Genomic DNA, 21,801 nt, shown 5'->3' on the forward strand with positions numbered 1-21,801 from the left:
ATTAAAACGGATCATAACTATTCCGTAATATGCAAATAACATGCCTTGATTGTGATTTCTAGGAACTAAGACTAACCTAGATCAAATTCAGGACAAAATTTTAGTACCATGCTATTGGCCCTTTGAAATGTATGAGAATTCAACATCCAACAATGCTCATGATTATCATGATTATATTATTATAATATGTTATTATTATCAAAAGCATAATGCCCTCTAGCTTGATGCTTGTCCTACACCTGTGAGACATGGTTTTTAAATTCAGGTTACCATTTAATGTTTATGTTGCCAGTGCACACATGATTGTCTGACATCTTCATTTCTGTCTCAGTTGTTGTAGTTGTCCTTGTGCTTGTTCTGAGAATGAAAAGTGGGTCACATGCTTGAATTGTCTCTTTGCAGGGTTGCATGCATCACCACCAAGAAAGTGCCTTGTGTGGGAGCTGTGCAGTTCAGAGACTTGTGGAGGATGGAGGTGGCAGCAGTGGAAGAACATGATGGTGTTCAGGAAAATGGACGCTGCCACACCAAGGCCAAAGCAACGCGCTACACTTCCTGCTCCAGCCTCAAGGTATAGAAGCGAGAGACATTTGTCAGTGGATATAACATACATTTACACCGAAATTTTAGACACAAAGATTATTGAAAAAAAAAAAACCTCAGGAGACACCAGTGACATATTTGTGAAGCTAGTACATATGATCATGTACGTTTATAATTTTTTTTTTCTGTTGAAAGTGACAGCTTTACTTTTCCTCTGCACTGTTTTAGAGAAATGGAGTATTTTCTCTAAGATCACATGCTTGTTTTGTATGTTCGCCTTATTTAGCTGACTAACTGGATAACTCAATTAGCTGCTCTATGGCAGACCTGATCTAAAATAAGGCAAATTAATGTGAGACTAAAGGGTTGAGGGATTAACCTCCAATGTATCTGACAAAGATCTGAAAAGGGCACCTCCCATACAATAACACTGTTAACATTATTGTCCTCTCTGCTTTATTATCAGTTGATAAAGCTAATGTTATTAAGGATTTTAGGCATTAAATGCAATTGTATGCCACATAATGAGTATTAGGTTATGGTTTCCAATCCATACCATAACCAGCATGTCTAACAAAATGGTCTGTGGCATCCACATGTCACCCCTCCTCTCCATAGTTTGTGTGTTTGTGGATTCAGTCTATACTGACATTTCTCTGAGCATTTGTTCTTTCTGTCATTTCTTTAGGCCACTGCCCAATGTGAGTTTGGGTTTTGGAGCAATCCTAAAGATTAGATGCGGAAGTAAAAAGAGCCTAGTTGGATCAAAGACTAGTCATGGGAAGTTCTACATTTTAGGGAGTGTTTTTTGGTAAATGTTCAAAACTTTTAATGTGCTTTAGTGCAACCTTAATTAACCTTACTGTTGCCAGATGGACATGTGTAGTGCCTAGACTCACAATATTGTGAGAATTCTTTATAGTGTGTGAAATTATATTATTTGCCAGTTTAAGGTGAATTCCTCTTCTGATGACTGTTTTGGTTTCATGTTGTCCTGAAGCAAAATAAAATGTTCCCAAATTTAAAATGCATTGACATGAAAGTTGGTCAAATTGAAATGGGATCAGATTGGTGTTGCTTTTACCACATCAAAGTTACATGAGACAATAGTGTTTAAGTATCGTACAATAATACAGACAGCTTAAAATAATGGCAGCACATGCTTTGATTCTTTCTAGGAATTGTTCAGCTCTGTGGCCTACTGGGTGGAACATAGTGTGGCCCTTTGATCTCTAATCCTGTGTATGACTTTCTTAAAATGTCCCCAATTAGAGTTCTTTATTTCTGCACTCACACCTTGTTCACTGTAAGTGGCTATTTTTTAGCCACATGTAAACTGCTTTACTCCCTAGGGCCTTTTTTTTAAAAAAAAAAAAAATTTAATTATTTTTTTTTTTTTACAGTGGAACTGCATTATTCTGTATGCAAGATGATTCAGTATACACAGTACATGCCCACTTTAATTCCTCATTTTGCTTATGGGGTCCAATAATCAGGTCCCCGATAAATCCTTCAATAGTAAAACAACAAACTAAATTAAGATATGTATTAGTATAGGTTAAATAATTAGTTTAGGTTTGGCAATTTGTTATTATGGTTACATTTATGATCAGTCTTCATGAAGCAAGCATAAATCAATGTAATTCCCACAATGCATGGAAGTCTGTTGTGTGTGTATGGTGTAGTGTGTGAGCCCCTCCTGAGAGCACAGGCCTAAGCACCTTATGCAGGTGACATCAATGCACTAACAATGAAACCAGGGCACAGGTCACAAGGAGAGAGCTTTGTGTAAGGTGCACTTTACTGGGCCATGGTTATTTTTAATGACCAGCCATCAGTCATTATTTACGCATGCTTAATTTATCTGGTGATGAGCAGAAGTGGTTTTGTTTGTTTAGGAGTATACTGTATATAGGGTGTCTCTATTCAGTGTTGTAGTCTGTTTTCTCCCTGATTGATTCATGTGTGAAATCTTTTGGTGTTAGATGGTGTTAAGTGCTCACAAATGATAGTTTATTGTTGCTATGTTTGAATTTCTATACTGAAAGCGACAGAGTTTGGGCCAGTGTCCTTAATCAAGTGTTCTTGAGCCTGAGAACTGTGTGAACTGATGAAAAATATTCCAAATGATTTGCCCACCTGTGGCCCTGTTCAGTTACATGTTTGAATGGAATGATCAAGTTTCAAAAAAAAAAAATGTTAAAGTGAACTTCACATAAAAGTAAATCATATGTGTCACTCTTTCTACATGGGCTTTGGTTTGACCATTATATAAATGTGCATAATTCACACTGAATGTCCTTTTTGAGGTACATGTAACAATCGTCTTTGATTACTGAAATGCTAAGCCCCTTCTTACCACCAAATCTGACACTTATGAGTGTGAAGCTTATTGCATCCTGAGCTGGAGGCAGCTGTGAAAATCTTCTATTCTTCCTATAGTTTGTGTTATAACATTGTAAAATGTTATGCTGCTCAGGATTCATCATAATTACACATACGAGGAGTTTGTAGATTGCTTTTACATATTATAATATTCGTCATATTGGTCTTTTTTGATTTGCAATGAGCATAAGCTCCTGCACTGTTCCTGCTTAAACCCTGAGCTAGGGTTGGTCAGGGGCACATAGCTGGAGGATTTGACATGTTTTGCATACATACAAAACACATTCAAACATACAAAAGATTAAACAAATTCTTTCTATATTATTAACATTTTCTTTATGAATACCATAATATGCCATAATCAAATTAGTCACATAGTCAGCTGACTCCTACTCCAAGGTCAAGAGATCAGTGTTTATTATTAGTGCAGCTCGTTGAGTGGTTTCCTTCTCTAAAACCTTCTTTAAAGGTTGCCTCTGTAGATTCATGTACTACATGTTCTTCTGGTTTTAACAATGGTTATGGGTGTTTATTAGTGTAATGTGACTCTCATGTGCTGTAGTTTTATCACGACAGAACTGAATCTCCAGTTCTGCAGAGAAGAAACCGTGTCCAAGGCCACAAACCATAACTTATTTACAAGCCTTCAGCAGCACACACTGACTACATTCAAGTCAATAATGTTTTCTTCCTCACTCTATGCAGTTTCATGGTTAGACCAAGAACATGGGACTTATCTAAAATGTGAAAATGTGATTATTAACAATGATGTTGAAACAGGCCCTTCTTTGGCCACTGTAAAGAGTTAAACTCAGACCCTGGCCAGACCAAGGTTTCCTTTGTGCATGTCACATTCTCTCCCTGATCACGTGGTATTTCAGCACAGTGAAAACATGTATTCTCCAGTCAATACACATGACCAAGGTACTGGCTCAGAGCTACAGGCAGCCCCACTGCTCCTATATACATGCTTAGAATGCATAGACCTTTTCTGCTGTCTGTATAAGCACAAGCAAAACTTCTTTTCTATGTAACTTCCATTTGTGCACCTTTTGTTTTTGGATGATGGATGGTGGTAGAAGTAGGTTAATGAGGGCAATCCACACAATGTATTCAATCTGATGTGACAAACTTGTGTTCATATAGAACACATTGCTGTTCCCATCAAGGGTGGGCAATATGGACTTTTTTTTTTTTTTCTTTTGCAAATATCAGTTCCAAATCTGAATATACTAAAAAGGTGTTTAAATGTGTTTGTTGATGTTTAAGCAAGTGAGCCCCAAAATCCCACAATATAATTTTTTTCATCAGAATTGCTGTTTGGTTGTAATGTGATGTAATGTGATGCTGATAATTATAGTAACTAATATTTGGCTTTGCTTGAAAAAAAAAGCTCAAGTCAGAATACAGGTCATTTATGCACAAGGATTTTCTGAGTTAGAAGATGGTCTACTGTAAAATGTGTGACATTCCTACTCCATACGCACACTTATTTCATTGTTGTCTAGCAAATCTATTTCTGTTTCATGAATAATTCCATTACTTATCAAGACTCTCCACACTTTGAGTGTTTTTATGTTTTTAATCATACTGTATGTTTCCCTCTCTCTCTTTTGTGGGCCCGTAGATGTTCCTTGTAGCTCTGTCTTTTGCCTATTTTGCGAAGGCACTGTCGGGGAGCTACATGAAGAGCACAATAACGCAGCTGGAGAGGCGCTTTGACATCCCCAGTTACCTGATAGGTGTCATTGATGGGAGCTTTGAGATAGGTGAGTACTGCTACCTGTTGCTTTCCAGTCTCCCTTTCTCAGGCCTTTGGAGGGAAAAATGACTTGGGTCACTGAGGTGCTGGAGATCAGAGGGCGGGTTACAAATGACTCATAATTCAGAGCAGGACAAAACAGATGCTATGTTTAGTTATTGATTCATGTGTGTTGTACTGCTAAGATGTTTGAACTGTTACAACTTTTTTCAGTGGTTTTGTCACTAAAGCAAAATTTGGGCTCAAATTCCAAAACTTGTTACTCATTGAACAAACCCTCAGCTCATATTGGCACAACCTTATTTCCATTTTGAAGATTAAATTCTCAAACCAACGGAGCTGATATTAATCTTACAGATCTCTAACTCCCTAGCAGAACACATCTAAAAGTGCGATTGCATTCTCCAGCCTGTATCTTGAAGATGGTTAAATTGAACCTGGCCAGCAAGATGAATTCTCGTGATATTTGTGAGTTCACAAGCTCATAAGAATCCATCTGGCCCTTTACCCGCTGTTGTGATACAGACCGGGCCAACAGTGGTTCAAGCCAATGACAGCGCTATATCGCACGAACCAACCAAAACAAACATGACGACAGGGATGGATGTTCTGTACTTTAGCCTTCTTTAGTAGAAATACTAACTATTTTGTTTTTGAAAAATGTCCAGAGAGAAGCACTTTATACATTTGTTGATGTTCTTGCTTTTACCTCAAATGGATTTAACAAAAGTTTGATTTATTGGCTTGTTCTGCTGTTGTGTCGCTTCGACCAGCTTCAAATATTTGCATGACGTTCCACCTTTTCCCGATTGCTTTCAGCGAGAGCCGTTCCAGATTGATGTTTGGAACTCAGTTCAGAGTGCCTCACATATCAATGTGGAATAAACCAGGTTAGGTCAGATTTAGTTAAATCTGATGATTGTTATTATATTCTGACAAGTAATATAAGTAATAGTTTTGTTACCAGTGTTTAGTTTTTAACTACCACAACATTTAGAATAAGTTTAGAAAATGTGCCAATGCGAGAAAAAAATATTTTTTCTTCTCTGCAGAAGAAGATTCTTCTCTGACATGCAGATGAAGCATAACACTGGAATTTCCCCTTTGTAAGACAAATAAAGGTTCTCTTATCTTACAGTTTTTCTCAGTTGCTTTGACATATTTTTCTGATCAGTGCTGAAACTTTCAAAAGTAGATCAATCTTCAAATTCTTCAGTTACATTTGCAAACGATTAACTTATGACTTTTAAAGTCATTTTCTTGTTTGTTTTTCCAAAGACCAAATGCTTTTGTGCATTATTTCTAGTTATTTTGTATAACTGTCTCCTCTTCATGACACTGTCATTTGCTTTTTGTCAATCTGTTCAAAGTGCTTTATAGAGACTCTCATCTATTTGGACAAATCATTCAAAACAGTTGCCACCAAAATGATGAAACCAATTATTACTGAGACATACAATGGTAAGTGACACACGCTGTGGGCTTATCCAAGGGGCTTATCCTAGAGTGAGGTCTGAAGAAGGTTTAAACTACAGTGAGGTCTTCTGGTCTGGAGAAACTTATCCTACAGTGAGGTTCTCCTCACCAATACAGAATGCATCACAGGTGAGTCATTCACACCAATCAGTTAAAAGTAAAAAGAGTAAAGTGGTGTCAGTAAAATATACTGTAAACAATTACAACCCCTTTTTCATCTTTTACAAATATTTCTAACATGAGCCTTGGCTTGAACATAATCTGAAAGCTTTGTTCCATAAACAGAGTTCTGTGCATTCTGAGAGGATAAAACATGTTCACTGAGAGAAAGACTTCATTTTGTAACATGAACTCAGGATTTTGAGGAGGTTGCAATTAATTTGATGAATTTGATGTTTGTCTGAATTATTTTTAGGAATGCATTTATATCTTTGCAAAAAAAACATTTTGAAAATTGAGAAAAAACTGTATAAATCACTATAATATACATAAAATATAGCCAAATCTGAGTAAATATGATGCAATCAGTATACTATACATCCCTGAGCCTATTCAAATAAGCATATGCCCTCCATGTGGATTGACAACTGTGACAAGAAAACAACACTGAATTAGCATTAGCTACCAAATATTGCAAATTATAAATGCCTGATTATAAAAAAAACAAAAAACATTAACTTGTTGAATGAATTTGCATAATTAGTAGGTCTATACAATAAAAAAGTAACAGTACAGGATACTATATTTTACTACAATGTGAGCTTTTGAATGAAGAGACTTTTATTTAAAACTGAATTAAATATACTTGTTTGATCTTGTATGAGAAAAAATTAAATCTCTTAGTTGCCACAATATAAAGGTCAAAAGAATATGTTGCCATGTTTCTAGGTCACTTACATAGCTGTTTCCCTATGCATCACGGCACATAAATATTACATAGGCAGTATAGATCAAATGCGCTGTGAAAAATGTCATTAAAACATGCCACTTTAGGAGGAAATCCCCCTGTACAACACCACCTGCTTCCTCGTAGGACTGGTGGCAGCCACTCTGCTCTGGGGGTAAAGGTGAGCTCAGTTGGGTCAAGGCTGGTCCACTTCTCTCCAGTTCTCCCTCTCTCCTCTCTCCCTCTCTCCATCTCTCCATCTCTCCATCTCTCCATCTCTCCATCTCTCCATCCCTCCAGTGAACACTGCTTCTTATGTGTGGCCTAGGCAACAAGCGTTTTCTATAGGAGCGTTGCCAGGGTAACATGGAAGAAGAACGGGGCAGTGAGAAGGAGGAGAGGAAGGAGAAAAAAGTGTAAGACATAAAAATAGGGAACACATGGAGGAAGAGGAGAGGGGGTGACTGATAATAGAATACATTTTTAATTTTTTTATTTTCATGATTAAGGTCGTATAGATATATCCTATTGATCTCCCCTCATATACAGTAGACACATGCAGCCTAGAGTCAGACACGTCATTGCTTTACATCATCACTACAATAATAGAAATATGGGACATCACTGCTGTTAGTTTCGTATTTCACAGAATCTTTGGCACAATTCTCAGATTAGAACTGAATTGTTCAAATGCATTCCACAAAACCTTTTCACTCGCTTTGACACATTTCTACATTGAAAACTGACATTTGCAAAACACCTCCCACAGAATCCCATTTAGTTTTCCTAAATCTTATCCCTGCAAAAAGAAGTTTTCCATTCAAAACTGTTCATCCACCAAAAGCCTTAGTCCTGATCTTAGTGACCACACAGAATCACAGTTTTACACTATTACACTTTTAAATTTTTTTAAATTTATGTTTATGTTTACGTTTTAATTTCTATATTGAAAGTGGCAGTGTTATAGCCAATGCCCTTCAGAACTTGAGAATACCACTGGGAAAAAAAAAAAAAAAATCTGAATTCAATCATCATGCATGTTTGTGAATGAGAGCTGTGTCAAGTGTTTTAAGACAGAGCCTGAGAACTGTGTGATCTGATGAGAAATATTCCAAATGATTTTAAAGTCACGCCAATTTTTTTTAAAGTCAAAAGCACAAAGTGTCCTTTTCATAAGATTGTTTTATGTTTTGTTCACAAAGTGTAATTGTTCTCAAATGTTAGAATTGTCTTGTGCTCGAAAGATTTTCAGAGAAGAATTTCAGAAAATGTGCCAAAGCGATAAAAGAACAAAACAAAAACTGTATGCACTCTTTTATTCATGGCAGTGCAGCTCACAAGTTCTTCTACTCCTGTGACCACAGAGAACCACTAGTCCAGTATGCCACTAGAGTGGCACTTTACACAGATGAATTTGGGGCTGGAAGAAACGCTTTTTTGTCTAAAATATTACAGCTATTCCCACTTACTTTGGCACATTTTGCTGCTCAGAAATGAAAAGAAGTAATACCTTCATATTTCAAAGTGCTAGTGCATGAAATGAAATGCATACATGAAATCCAATGCACTTTAACCAGCCTGACAATCCAAATTTTATTTGTAAGAAACAGCAGACAAAGTAAACTAATCTGAAACAATTCACCACAGTATTTGCTGTATAAAAACATACATTGACACAAATTGACTTAATGTTGCACAGTCGTTTTAGCACATTTTGTGTTGTTGTGAATGTATTGTTTGATTTTCCAGCACACCAAATTCATAAGTGTAAAGCGTGACCACCACTGTCAGACTGCTTCTGGGACACAGAAATACACATGTTCAAAGTCTGAGAGTTTGGGGGTGGATGGTGAAACTAGCTTTTGGGAGATGTCTGATCACTTTTGAATACTGAATAGCATTTTGCTTCAATAGGAAGCAATGCAATTAGGAAAAATATAATTCTTTGTAGGATTTTGAGCTAGCTTTTGCAAATATAAATTTTCAATAGAGGAATAGGTCAAAACAATTGAAAAAAAAGTAATTTTCAGGTTGAACAATACTTTATTTATTTATGTCCAGAAAAATGTCCCAAATCAACTGGGACAAACTGTAAAACACTTAAACCATATGTTATGGTAAGGTAAGGACCTCATTTTCCTTTGTGTAAATCTATTTTCTGCTTTGACCTTCAATTAAAGAGTGCCCAGTGCCCAGGACTCTAACCCTGGTCAGAATAATCCCACTGTCCATATTTATATATTAGATCAAGAGATAAGTGAGACTTTCGTTGAGAGTCAGTGTATTTAAATGTTCAACTTAAGGTGTATACATTTAGTCTTATGGTGCACACATGGTCTGTGGTTAAAAGCTCAAAATAGCTGCTTTAGCGTCTCAGGGGATCAGACTACTGCATGAGTGAGGGGCATGTGTCTGGGAAAAGTCAGACTCAGGGAACAAGCCAAAATACACTTGCTCTTATGTTTGGTTGTGTTATTTCTTTGTCAACAGTTTGACAAATAAATATAAAACAATATAATTGCACATGTAAATACAGCCCTGCCTATTATGGTGACTACAATATATTAACCTTTAGCTCACCAAAATGACATGATCTAATCTCTCAGGTCGCTTTTGCCCCTGCAGCATAATACTCTGTTTACATACAGTTTACATTCTCCTCACGTGATGTGACACGAGCTGTTTGGAATAACTGTTTGTATCTTGTGGCTAATGAAAATGTGTTGGAGCTGTTGTATCTGTTATTTGAATGAAATTTTGAACTGCAGGAATTTAAAAGTGAACTTAGTGGAAGATCTGACATCTGTTTTCTCCATGCTGATTTTATTGTTTTGCCTGGAACATTCCTCAATATGCAAATGCAGCTTTTTTGACTCTCAAATTTGACCTGGTAGTGTCACCGGTTTGTCTCCATTTCTCTGTATAAAACCATACTGCTTCTTCCGAAATGAAGAAGCAGCTTGGATGAGCTGCAAAACATATTAAGCCAAAAAACTTTTGTCCTGTTGACAAATTCCATTTCTCCTTCGCCATAGGAATATCTAAATATTGATGGTGTTTTATTCATATTTTTGTGAATATTGAATTTGTGCACTTAACGCTTTTTTTTTGTCCTACTAGGTAACTTGTTGGTGATAGCATTTGTCAGTTACTTTGGAGCCAAGCTCCACCGGCCAAAGATCATCGCGATGGGCTGTGTGCTCATGTCCATGGGCACCTTCATCATTGCACTGCCACACTTCATCATCGGCCGGTGAGTGGCAGGTCTAAGGCATATGATCTGATGCACACTAATGCACACAACAAAACCTGCTGTTATATTTACCATGGGGTTGTAAAATGCTTTCAACACATTCAAGTTTATAAGAGGACAATCTAACTCTTACAAATAAATTCAAACCTATCACAAGAGACCCTATCAAGAGTAGCAGCCACAGTTACTACCAACCTAATAAACCAATACATGTACAGAATTTTAAAATAGCAAGGCAAGAAACAAAGAAAATAATTAACATTCCTAATTTGCAACACCTCCCATTGTGTATAATGTATAGATTGCTTAGGCCCTAAAAGTAGAAAGAGTGCAGGTGAGGCTAAGCATGCAACCTACTCCCCATAAATTACAGCATACAGGTGGTGGTTTACCTTTTCTCTTTGTTTCTCAAATCAGTTCACTAAACAGAGTGAGGCCCCCTTATCATCAGAAAATATCCTAGGAATATTATCCTGTATCAGACAAATCGTCCTGCACCATTGCATTAAAATAAAATTTCAATTCAAGTTCAACAAAATTGAACTGAAGATTAATTTCTACTAGTGTTTATTTTATTGGTGTAGTAGTTTCCATCAAAAACTTGATGGCCAAACAAAGTTGTTCCTGTGTATTGTTTGCTGGTGATTCCACTTTTTGTCCAAAAGACAGATACACGAGTTCAGTGTGTGTAAAATGCTCTGTGTTTGAGGCTGTCTGGATGTAACAGTGTTGTACGGAGTTGAATAACTAGTATCTGAAAGAATGAACTTAAATTCTGTAACTGTTCTCCCTTAAGTTGAACAGAGTGCTCTGATTGGTTCAGAGAAAAACGTTTCTGTTCCATATCTAGTCCTTTACTAAGACAGCCGTTGTTTAACTGATTAGCTGTTGTTGAACTCGCTCCACTTGTTTTGGCTCCTGTAGTTATGAATTTGAGACATCAGTGCGGTGGCTGGCTAACTCCACACGTAACCCTGCTCCATGTGCACTGGGCTCAGCAGAAACAGCCCAGGGTAGACAGATACCAGACGTGCCACATAAAGGTTTGTGTGGCCTACATTTGCCTTTATATTCATACATCATTTGACTGGCATTTGTAGCTGTGCTTACTGTTGTGCACAGGATGTGAAGGAGAGTCCAACCTGTCCATGTGGATCTATGTGCTGCTGGGAAACGTACTCCGTGGAATTGGAGAGACACCCATCCAGCCTTTGGGCATCTCATATATAGATGACTTTGCCACTGAGGAGAATGCTGCATTGTATGTCGGTAAGGAATTAGAATCGAGATAGATAGATATTGTAACTAATGGAATTTATGTTTGTGTGCATTTGCTAAAACCTATGGTTCCAATGGTGTGTTTGTGAAATCACAGGCTGTGTACAGACCATTTCAGTGGTTGGCCCAGTCTTTGGCTACCTCTTAGGTTCCCTTTGTGCCAAAATCTATGTGGACATTGGATTCGTAAAAATGGGTGAGTACAAACGTAGGAGCTAAGGCATATGGGCTTATTAATAATGAGGAAACCTAGGGCTGCGCAATATGATGTTAAAAATTGAATAGTTATCTCATCCTTTTGATGATGTAAAATGTTGTTGTTTTGTCAGATCGTGATTCAGTATTTCTTTATTTACTGCAGCTCTAAACTCAAAAACAGACATTTTTCTTACCCCCTCCTCCTATAGGCTCTGAGTGAATGACATGTATTTCAGCAGGAAATGGCATATCACACACCCTTAACTTGTGACAGTTCTCTTAGTTGCATGCTTAACTCATTTTAGTTTGGTTTGATAGAGTATATAATTAAAGAGAAGTCCATGAAAACAAACAAGAAGACATTTTGACATTATTTACTATAAATAAATTGTGTGGTTCAGTTCACAATTTTGGAATCACAACTTTTGGAACTACAGCTTCTCAAGAGGTGCAACCCAACAGTGTAACACTTCATTCATTCAAGAAAATGTAAACATTGCGATGAAAGGCATGGCCAAATAGATGACGTTTAGGAGCTGTCTTCTCCTAGGGGCTATGACACAAACCACTATAGTCCCTGGGAGATGTAAATGGGAGTGCAGTTAGGTCTTCTGGGCTGAATTTATGCTAGCTCCATTTTTCCTCATGTGTGCACAGTCTCATGAAAATATTCTCTTGCACGATCATCTGTAGTAAATATTATGGAAAAACAACAAAACAACAATGGACAGAGGATGTAGCAAGAGGTGATACATAAAGGATCCTCATTTGGAAATAGTACTCCAAAGGGATTTCATAGTGATATGGTTATATTATATGAATAGGGATAGTCATGGTTTTTAAGAAAATATGTAACATGAAAAATACACAGTGCCTCCAAACAGTAGTAGCTGACTGAAGTAGTGGACTTGTTAGGATTGGGATGTTCAATGTGCTGTTTGTCTCCATCTTCTCACCATAAGGTTTGAATAGTGTCTTAACAGTATCTTGATCATGTGTCTTGTCACCACAGAGAGCATCACCATCACTCCAGCAGATGCCCGCTGGGTGGGGGCCTGGTGGCTTGGATACCTCATTGCAGGTGTAATAACCCTCCTGTCTGCCATTCCCTTCTGGTTTTTACCCCGCTCCCTGCCTGTGTCTGAGGGACGCAGTCCAGAGAAGTGCCCCCCAGAAAAAAACAGCTTCATTAAGAAATATCAAGCAGAAGAACATAGCAGTTTTATAGAAATGGCCAAAGGTGAGACAAAAACAGTTTATGCAGAGGTCTTTTTTATGAGGACAAGTTATTTTGTGGACATTGTTCTTTCATTGACTTCATTCATATTTTATACCTTAAATGTGACAGTCAAAATTATACTTTTTGATTGCCATACATTATGCAGCTTGTGTTTTGGAAATGCATTTTGAAACTACTCTATATATAATCTACAAAGTGCACCCAGAGCCCTAGGGTCCCTGTTGTGTTGCACTATGAGAATTCAGAGACCTGTTTATTCATTCAGAAATGCAAACATCATGTTAACAGAAAAATATGTGACGCACTCTGCTGCAGCTGCACTCCATGCACTCCACTGTGACCGTTATATTTCCGTTATATTTCCCCAGACTTCATCCCGACCCTGCGCACGCTGCTGGGACACCCTGTCTATTTGATTTACCTGTGCGTGACAATCATTCAACTGAACTCCCTCATTGGTATGGTCACCTACAAACCCAAATACATCGAACAGCATTTCAGGCAGTCTGCATCAAAGGCCAACTTCCTAATGGGTATGAATGAGACTATAAATATCTTTCTGTATTGCATACATTATTTTGTGCAATAGCATATGAGTGTGTTTTGGCTGAGAAAGGGGGTCTTTGTACAGCATACAATATGTGATGTCGGCCATCAAAAAGGGGTTACTCACTCAAGTGGAGCACAAGCAAAGGCTAGCGCTAGTGCTTTGTGAATGTGTAAAGAGCTTTTCATCTCAAATAAAATATGTAATAATTTAAAGTTGGAAACATGAGATGAAAGTATCTTCATACACATGTCTCATCAAGGGAGAGGCTGCTGACCAAACTGGCTGCATATGAAAGAGAATGCAGTATTAGAGAGCAGTGCTAATGACATGGGTTTAGATAAAAGAGTTAGCTCCACACAGACGTCAGTGAACTGCAGAGGTCCAATACATGCTTCATTTGTTCTTCAGAGTTTAAATCAAAATGAATGAAGTGCTACTACATCTGGACAATACCAAACTAAAAAAATAAAAAGAGAGAGAGATTTAATGTAAATGTATTAATGTATAAATAGAGTCATGTGAACTTTCTCTGATCTGACACTATGGGATGCAACCCTCTCACCCTTTTGTAGTATGGTGTAATGTATATTTTGATTTATTTGGGTATAAACATTAAAAACATTTATGGGTTAAATACAGATTTTGCAAAGGGTATTGTATTGACTGTATTATATAGATTTTTTTCAATTTCAGAAACAGCAATGCTAGATTTTCATGTTCTCGTTTAAACTCTTTATTCCTCTTGAGCATCATGAGTTTTGAACTGTTGATGGTTGAAAAAAAAATAAAAAAAATAAAAAAAATAAATAAGTACATTGTGTTGCAGGCGTGATCAACATCCCTGCTGTGGCTCTGGGCATGTTCTCTGGAGGTCTGCTCATGAAGAGGCTCAAGCTCAACATCATGGGAGCAGCGCGTTTTGCTTTCATCACCTCCCTGATTGGCTACATCCTCTCACTCTTCTTCTTCGCTATGAGCTGTGAGAACGCCAGGGTTGCCGGGGTTACACTGCCATATAACAGGTGAGTCACCGCACTCAACTGTTATCCACAAATGACTGTGTTCTTAAGGCGGGGTGAAGGGATAAGATTGGGAATGAGATCAGGTTAAGACGGAAAAAAGGGACAATATATAAACATGAATATAAATGAAATATTGCAATCCAATTTTGGCAAGAAAGGACCTAAAATGTCAAGGCTAAAGATGCATAGTTATTTAAAATGTTATATTACAACTAGAAAAGCACTCAGAGAGGGCAGACCTCCACCAAGGACTACCCCCATTTTTTATATAAATTGTGATAAAATCAGTCTTCTGGATCAGCCTTTGGAATATGAAAGAGAATCCCATTGTCCATCCCTGAGTCAAATTTCATGGGGTTTGGTCAATAATTAACCGAGATATTGAGAAACAAAATTTTTGGCCCCATTTACCACAATGTTAACTAAAATTTCAAAGTGATCCAGAATCCAGGATTTCTTCCGGATCACCCCCAAAATTAAATCAGTTCTTCCTTTTCACATTTCCAATAAATCCTGAAGATTTCATCAAAATCGGTCCATAACTTTTTGAGTTATGTTGCTAACAGACAAACAAACAAACAAACAAACAGACAAACGCCGGCAAAAACATAACCTCCTTGGCGGAGGTAATAATTCCGATCTAGTTGTGTGTTGTTTCATTCACACATATTTAACACACAAACCCTGCATATTTATTTTTTTTAGGTTTCTTTCTCTCAAACAGAAAATGCTCTGCTACCTTGTGATACCATCTCTACAGAACTAAACATTAAATTAAGCTGTTAAGATGTTAAAAAACTTTTCATGACATCATACAAGAACAAAGCATTTGTGCTTTGAAGATGTACACAGACTAATAATAAAAGATTACTCAAACATTTGAATGTGTGAAAGAAAACACAAATGAAATTTTGAGTAATATAGGATCTAAAATAATTAGTATTACTATGAATTTGTGTCAGTGTTATGCAATTTAGGGCTAGGGGGCAGACTACGACTACACAGTTTAGTGGCAACAGAAGATTTGTTCTTTAAGGAGCCGAGGTATGAGTGAATAGACACAGCAGACAGAATTTTGAAGCTTTGTGTTATGTGTATTGATTATGAGAGGTAAATTAAATTATAAACAAAAAAATAAATAAACACAAACATTCAAGTTCCAATTTGGAAATAAGTCCTTTAACAAAAAAACGTTTGTCAGGATAATATCCACAGATTGAGAATTGCAATTTGTATAATCCACAGTTTGAAAAGTGGCGGGGGGTTAAAAAAAAAAAAAAAAAAGAAACAGTTTGTCCCACAGCACAGTTATTTAGCTCGATGTCTGGTAGGTTGTTGAGTTGAAATTTGTCAATTGTCCATTGAAAGTTGATTCCATCCATAAAAAAAAAAAAAAAAAAAAAAACTGACCTAGAAGGCCAAATACACAAATGAATATCAAACTAAAACATTTTTTAAAACAAAAGTAACAGTTACAAGGTCTAAACTAACCAAATATAAATTGAATGTATGCAGAAACATACAAGCATCAAATATAAGTGAATAGTCCATATTCAAATAATTATCATATTCAAAATACCAGTCTCAGTAAATTAATCATTAATCAAAATACACAATAATTACATTTAGTCAGTGGTCAATGACCCACAAGTTCAGTAAGGTTACAACACATCAAGGCTAACCATTTCATTATCAAAAATATAATTACACATTAAATTAAATAAGTGCACTAAAACTGTTTCCATAATCAAGAAGTTATCAAACATGCCTAAGCAGAGGTCGATATCAACTCAAAATATTGCGTAGTATCAATTTATTAAAGTCAAATGCGTAGCTACACTTAATTCAATAATAAATAAACTCGACCGGAGTTTGAGGAAAGACTGGAAAATGTACTAAAACTGCACAATATAAATAACATCACAGAAAACAAAGTTAGAGACTAAATAAATGTATCTGTTGCCTACATTTCGGCTTTCTTCTATAAAATAAAAATAATGTACCTTTGATATATATATATATATATATATATATATATATATATATATATATATATATATATATATATATATATATATATATATATATATATATATATATATATATATATATATATATGGTAAAATGTATATGGAGGCGCTATGGCAATCACAAAGGAAAGCTTTAACAATTTTAACCAATTTAACACTCACCTAGATATGAAGGTTGTGAGATACAAAGTTTAAAGTTTGAAGTGTTTGTTTAACGACACCAGACCATGCCACAGCTACAGGGAGCGGAGGAGGAGGTGATGCTGTGACCCCGTAACTTAAAGGAAGTGGGGGAAATCAGGGCAGAGCTGAAACTGACCTGCTATAATAAAAGTGGTTCAGATTTTTAGATTTCCTTCCCCCTGACTCATCATTAGTATGTATGTAGCTATCTGCTTATATTCACTTATTTTATAATGTGAAGGCACATGTGTCTGTGTGAGGTGAACAGGAAAGTGACTCTTCACCCCAGCTGTGCCCTGAATACATCTGAAGCAGGTCAGAATGAATTAATAAAGTTCACAAGACAAAGCTCATGAGAGAAGTAGTGCTTCTTTAACTTTATTAAATATACAATTATTTAAGTCCTGTCACGGTGGACTAGCAAGTGGCATAGACACGTAACACACAAACACATAAACTAAAATAAAGCAAGAATAAAACTTAAGTTGTATGAGGCTGAGTTTGAGCTTTATGGTGTGACTGACATGATAAGCATAATTACATCACCAGTACAACTGTTAGGTCTGTGTGTCTCTCCTGTACTACCTGTGACTGAAGTAAATATAAGTATATATATGTAAATATATCGTGTACATCTGCATGTTAGTTCAATAATGCAAACTTACAGATGCATTTTAACAAGGCTTTAATGAACCTTCTCTCTGCTTTTGTGACTGCAGTGAGGATGGCTTATCCTATGACAAACACTCAGTCTTTGAGAGCTGTAACCTGGGCTGTTCATGCTCGCCCAGTGAGTGGGACCCGGTCTGTGGGGACAATGGTGTCACATACGTGTCTGCCTGTCTGGCCGGCTGCACCAGCTCTATGGGCACAGGGAAAAGCACAGTAAGTTCACAAAAGAGTCAAATGTAAAGTAGAATGAAAAATATACCTCGACTGCAAGACATTGCTTATGTGGAAAATGTGCTGAATTGGGTTATTATGAACTGTAAATCATTAAACACTATTTATCATAAAAATGCTTGAAATGCAAGACTGAATAGACCAATAACCTACTGTATAAGTCTAACATGACATTAGCCTGTAACATAAGCCTGTAACCCACTCTAAAAAGGTCATGTAGATTTCCTGTACAATTTTCATATTTTTTGTGTATTTACTGTATGTGTATATTGATATGTATGTTGACAGCACATGAGTGTGTCCCACTTACATGGTCCTATGTGTGTGCCTGTGCATGTGTCTCTAGGTCTTCTCTAACTGTAGCTGTGTTGGTGTGGCTGGTAACTTTACAGCCAGTGCAGGTCCGTGCTCAGACAAGGACGACTGTGACCGCATGTTCCCCTATTTCCTGGCTCTGTCTGTCATCACGTCCTTCATCATCTCCTTGGGCGGCACACCCGGCTACATGCTGCTCATCAGGTCAGGTTTGCACCACCGTCAGGAACATATACTATACATGTAAATGGACATAGCTAACCACCGCCACGTCCCAAATAGAGAGTAAGCATTTGGGTGCTTCCAGCTCCATCAACTCCAACTGACTTAAAAAATGTCGCCCTTCTCTCTGTAACTGCTGCAGTGAGCCTCGTCATTTTGGTCTTAAACTGTTCATATTAACCCACTCTATATGATCCTGATGTGTTTATTTCGCTATTTTGTCTATAAATAAATTCCTATTCCTAATATGAAACTCGGCTCCAAATTCACTCCTGCTGGCCTTGTGAGCTTCATTTAACTGGAGTCGAATGCTATGGGTGACTTCACACTCCTTTAGTCCACATATTTATACAGTCTATGATCAGGAGTGTACAGGGAATTATTGTTTTGGAACAAAAATTATGACAAACACAACCCACTCAGTCCTCACTTAGTATTCAAGTTAGAGCTAGTTACAATCAAGTTTTTTTTCCTGGTGCTCAAGCAGAGACCCACTGTGCTCCCCAGCAATAAAAACCCACAGTAATCCTGAACAGTTATGAGAAAATACAACAGAACATACAACAACATACAGATTGCATTTTGAAAAACAGTATTCTTTTGATTGCTGGAAAAACATTTTTATCAGAGTGGATGACTGCCTCTCCTTCATCCCATTTCATCCCATTTTTTCATTATTATGCATACATTTTGAGGTAATATCACTCAGGTTTGTCATAGTTTGTTACCTGCTTGCTCTTCCAATCTCTTCCAGTGTTTTACGATTGATAAAAACAAAAATCCTATGACGCATGGTGCAGTTACTATTATCTACTAACTTAATTTGATGTGTTCACCCTACACCAGACCTTGAGTGTAGAGTATAATGTAATACAGGGCATTGATATAAGTCACTTCCACAAGAGGATTAACGTTCTTTAGGCTGCTGTCTTGATCTTTTATGATGCGCACAGGATTTCTGTGAAGTCACATCAGATTGAAGCTGTTAGACACAGACTTCTCCTCACGTCTAACTGGCCCTCAGCCATTCCCAGCATTTTTGAAGCACATATGAACAGCAGCTTTGTCAATCCAAATGTTGAGCCAGATCATCTGATGCTTGCAGATTTAACTACTCTAATATGTTTCTAATTGGTAAGACATGCTAGATTGACCACTCACATCCTTAGGCAAATCTGTCTACACTACTTATAAATTAGGTCATTCATTCTGCCACACTGTTCTCTGAAATGTCTGTGTGAAATGCTAAATCTCTTTAGCTAATTTTGGCAATACATTTTTAACGAATTGATAAAGGACAAATATTTTTAGTAATTAAATTTTTATTTAACAAATTAATGTATTTTGCTCTGGCAGATGCATTAAACCACAGCTGAAGTCCTTGGCTTTGGGTTTCCATGCTATGGCAACACGAACACTTGGTGAGTATGCTGTGGTAATACAAATTTTTTTGTATTATGTTATTAAAATGGTAGCAGTTTAACACATTGGTAGCCTGTATCCCCTGATGTGATTGTGACCAGTCCTCTGTTTGTAGCAGGGATACCAGCCCCTATTTACTTTGGAGCCATCATTGATACAACATGTCTTAAATGGGGCCAGAAGAGGTGTGGAGGAATCGGAGCATGTCGAATATATAATACCACAGCATACAGGTAGTTGGGAGCTTACGTATATTCCTCTTTTCGTATAAGAAATTTGTGTAAAATGTTCAGTGTTCATGTGCACCAACCAGTCAACAAGGCACTTTCTCTGGATAGCTTGAAAACCACATTGTAGTCTGTATACAATTTATTTGCATATTTCAGCTCTATGCAAAACCACACAACTGGAATGATAATGGCACTCTTCATGGCAACTACCAAAACAAGTAGCATGTTTCTGAAAAAAAAATATTGCAAAAAGAAAGTGTAGCAGTGCTAGCATTAGTGGTAATGTTAATAGTACTAATAGCAAGAATTGTTTGGTGGAAACATTAGGAAGAACATTGTACTTTTTAGTGGTACTCCAACAATCTGGTACAAAATGTATGTACCAGAATGTTGGAGTACCACTTTACCTCATTATGAGCATCCATTTGAGATGCATAATCCATTAGTGATATTTTGTGCTTCTTTACCACTTCACCGAAAATAGACCCATTTACCATTTCTTCACCATTCTCTTGAAAACCCATTTAATGCCATGTGCATGTCTCTTACAGAATAGCATACTTGGGCCTGACCCTGAGTCTGCGCACCATCTCTTTTGTCATCTGCATCCCTGGCTTCATACTGCTCAGCCGACAGCTCAAACATGAAGAGAGGAACGCCCTCCATAGCGCTGTCACCAATGGTGGGGCTGAACTCGAAGCACTGAGGAAGGAAGAGTTAGTGATCTCCAATTCAGAACCGTCACAGCGGATATCGGACAACGGCACAGACAGAGAGACACGGCTGTGAAAAATGTGGACCTCTTTTCTTCATGAACAAAAACAGTGTACAAAGGAATAACAAAAATGCACACCCACACGAATAAGTTGCAGGGAATTATACGTCACTCTCAATATCTGATAATATAAAACATAGGTTCTATATTTGTACTGGATTTGTGAAGGCTTTATAAGAATTTATGACAGAAATTAATGCTTATGAAATATTTCTTGAATGTATATATGCTTTTATTTTTTCATCAATAAGTAAAAGGTTTTATTTTCCACTTTAGATGATGGAGCAGGAGTTTTGATGGGACTTATGTTTTGTGTAGACTACTGCAGGACAAAGAAAGTTTTCATTCTTGGCACCAGCATCTACTAAACTGCCTCTCAATTCTTTGTGTTATTATTTATGTTATATACTATTTTATTAAGACAACTTTTTTCTTCTTGGTATGTTCCCATAACACCTGAAAAGTGACCTTATAACATGGAGGCGCATGTATTGAAACATAAAAGGTGAACAGAAATAAAGCTAGAAAGGGTGAGGAAACAGTATGACCACTGAGTACACAATATATTTTATGCCAGTGGGGCCGCTAGTGTTTTTAAAGAAAGTCTAAATGTTTTGTGAAAAATGGTTGGTGTGATATTAGTGCCTCTTTCACTCAACACTTACCTCTCTACTATATAATGCACTGTCTGTAATGCCAACAGAACAGAGCAAACAAGTTGGAAAAAAGTTGTCTTTTTATTTAAATTCATAGCCTAAAAATTGTGCATCTTTGAAGAAGTTTTGTTAAGCCATGTGACTGAGTGTAATATAGTTTTTTCTGTAGGGGTTTTGGTAAGTTATTTACAGTGTCTTTTTTGTGTTCATTATCTGACAGTAGCGCATGTTAAATTGTACTTGATCCCAATTTGGTAGACCAAAAACAGCACTTACGTCAGATCGTAAAGTCCTACATTGAAATGCCCTCTATGTATATTTTCAGCAGCACACAAGTGTTAAGGTCGTTCAGTGCTCTACAGGTTGAGAGTAGCCGTGTCACCAGCCATACTTGTTGGTTCTCTTTTGTACTGAGTTTGATGTATTAGTGTTTCAAAGTTCCACTGTGCCAAATCTACAGAATATAGATATT

The 21,801-nt window shown here is 37.0% G+C and overlaps 1 protein-coding gene across 1 annotated transcript; it reads left to right on the forward strand.

The window, feature by feature from the left end:
- The first annotated feature begins 556 nt into the window (after positions 1–556).
- Positions 557–20,865, forward strand: LOC110174233 (solute carrier organic anion transporter family member 1C1-like). The gene is made up of 14 exons (XM_020940297.2): positions 557–571; positions 4,556–4,697; positions 10,173–10,305; positions 11,230–11,348; positions 11,428–11,574; positions 11,681–11,779; positions 12,794–13,021; positions 13,390–13,554; positions 14,398–14,593; positions 17,526–17,691; positions 18,056–18,228; positions 19,603–19,667; positions 19,784–19,901; positions 20,450–20,865. The coding sequence occupies exons 2-14, from the start codon at positions 4,556–4,558 to the stop codon at positions 20,685–20,687; spliced, it is 1,989 nt and encodes a 662-aa protein (XP_020795956.2). The 5' UTR covers positions 557–571; the 3' UTR covers positions 20,688–20,865.
- The last annotated feature ends 936 nt before the right edge of the window (positions 20,866–21,801 follow it).

This window comes from Boleophthalmus pectinirostris, unplaced genomic scaffold, assembly GCF_026225935.1.
Source record: "Boleophthalmus pectinirostris isolate CB_2022bp ecotype Guang Dong unplaced genomic scaffold, ASM2622593v1 HiC_scaffold_9, whole genome shotgun sequence".
Classification (NCBI taxonomy): domain Eukaryota; kingdom Metazoa; phylum Chordata; class Actinopteri; order Gobiiformes; family Gobiidae; genus Boleophthalmus; species Boleophthalmus pectinirostris.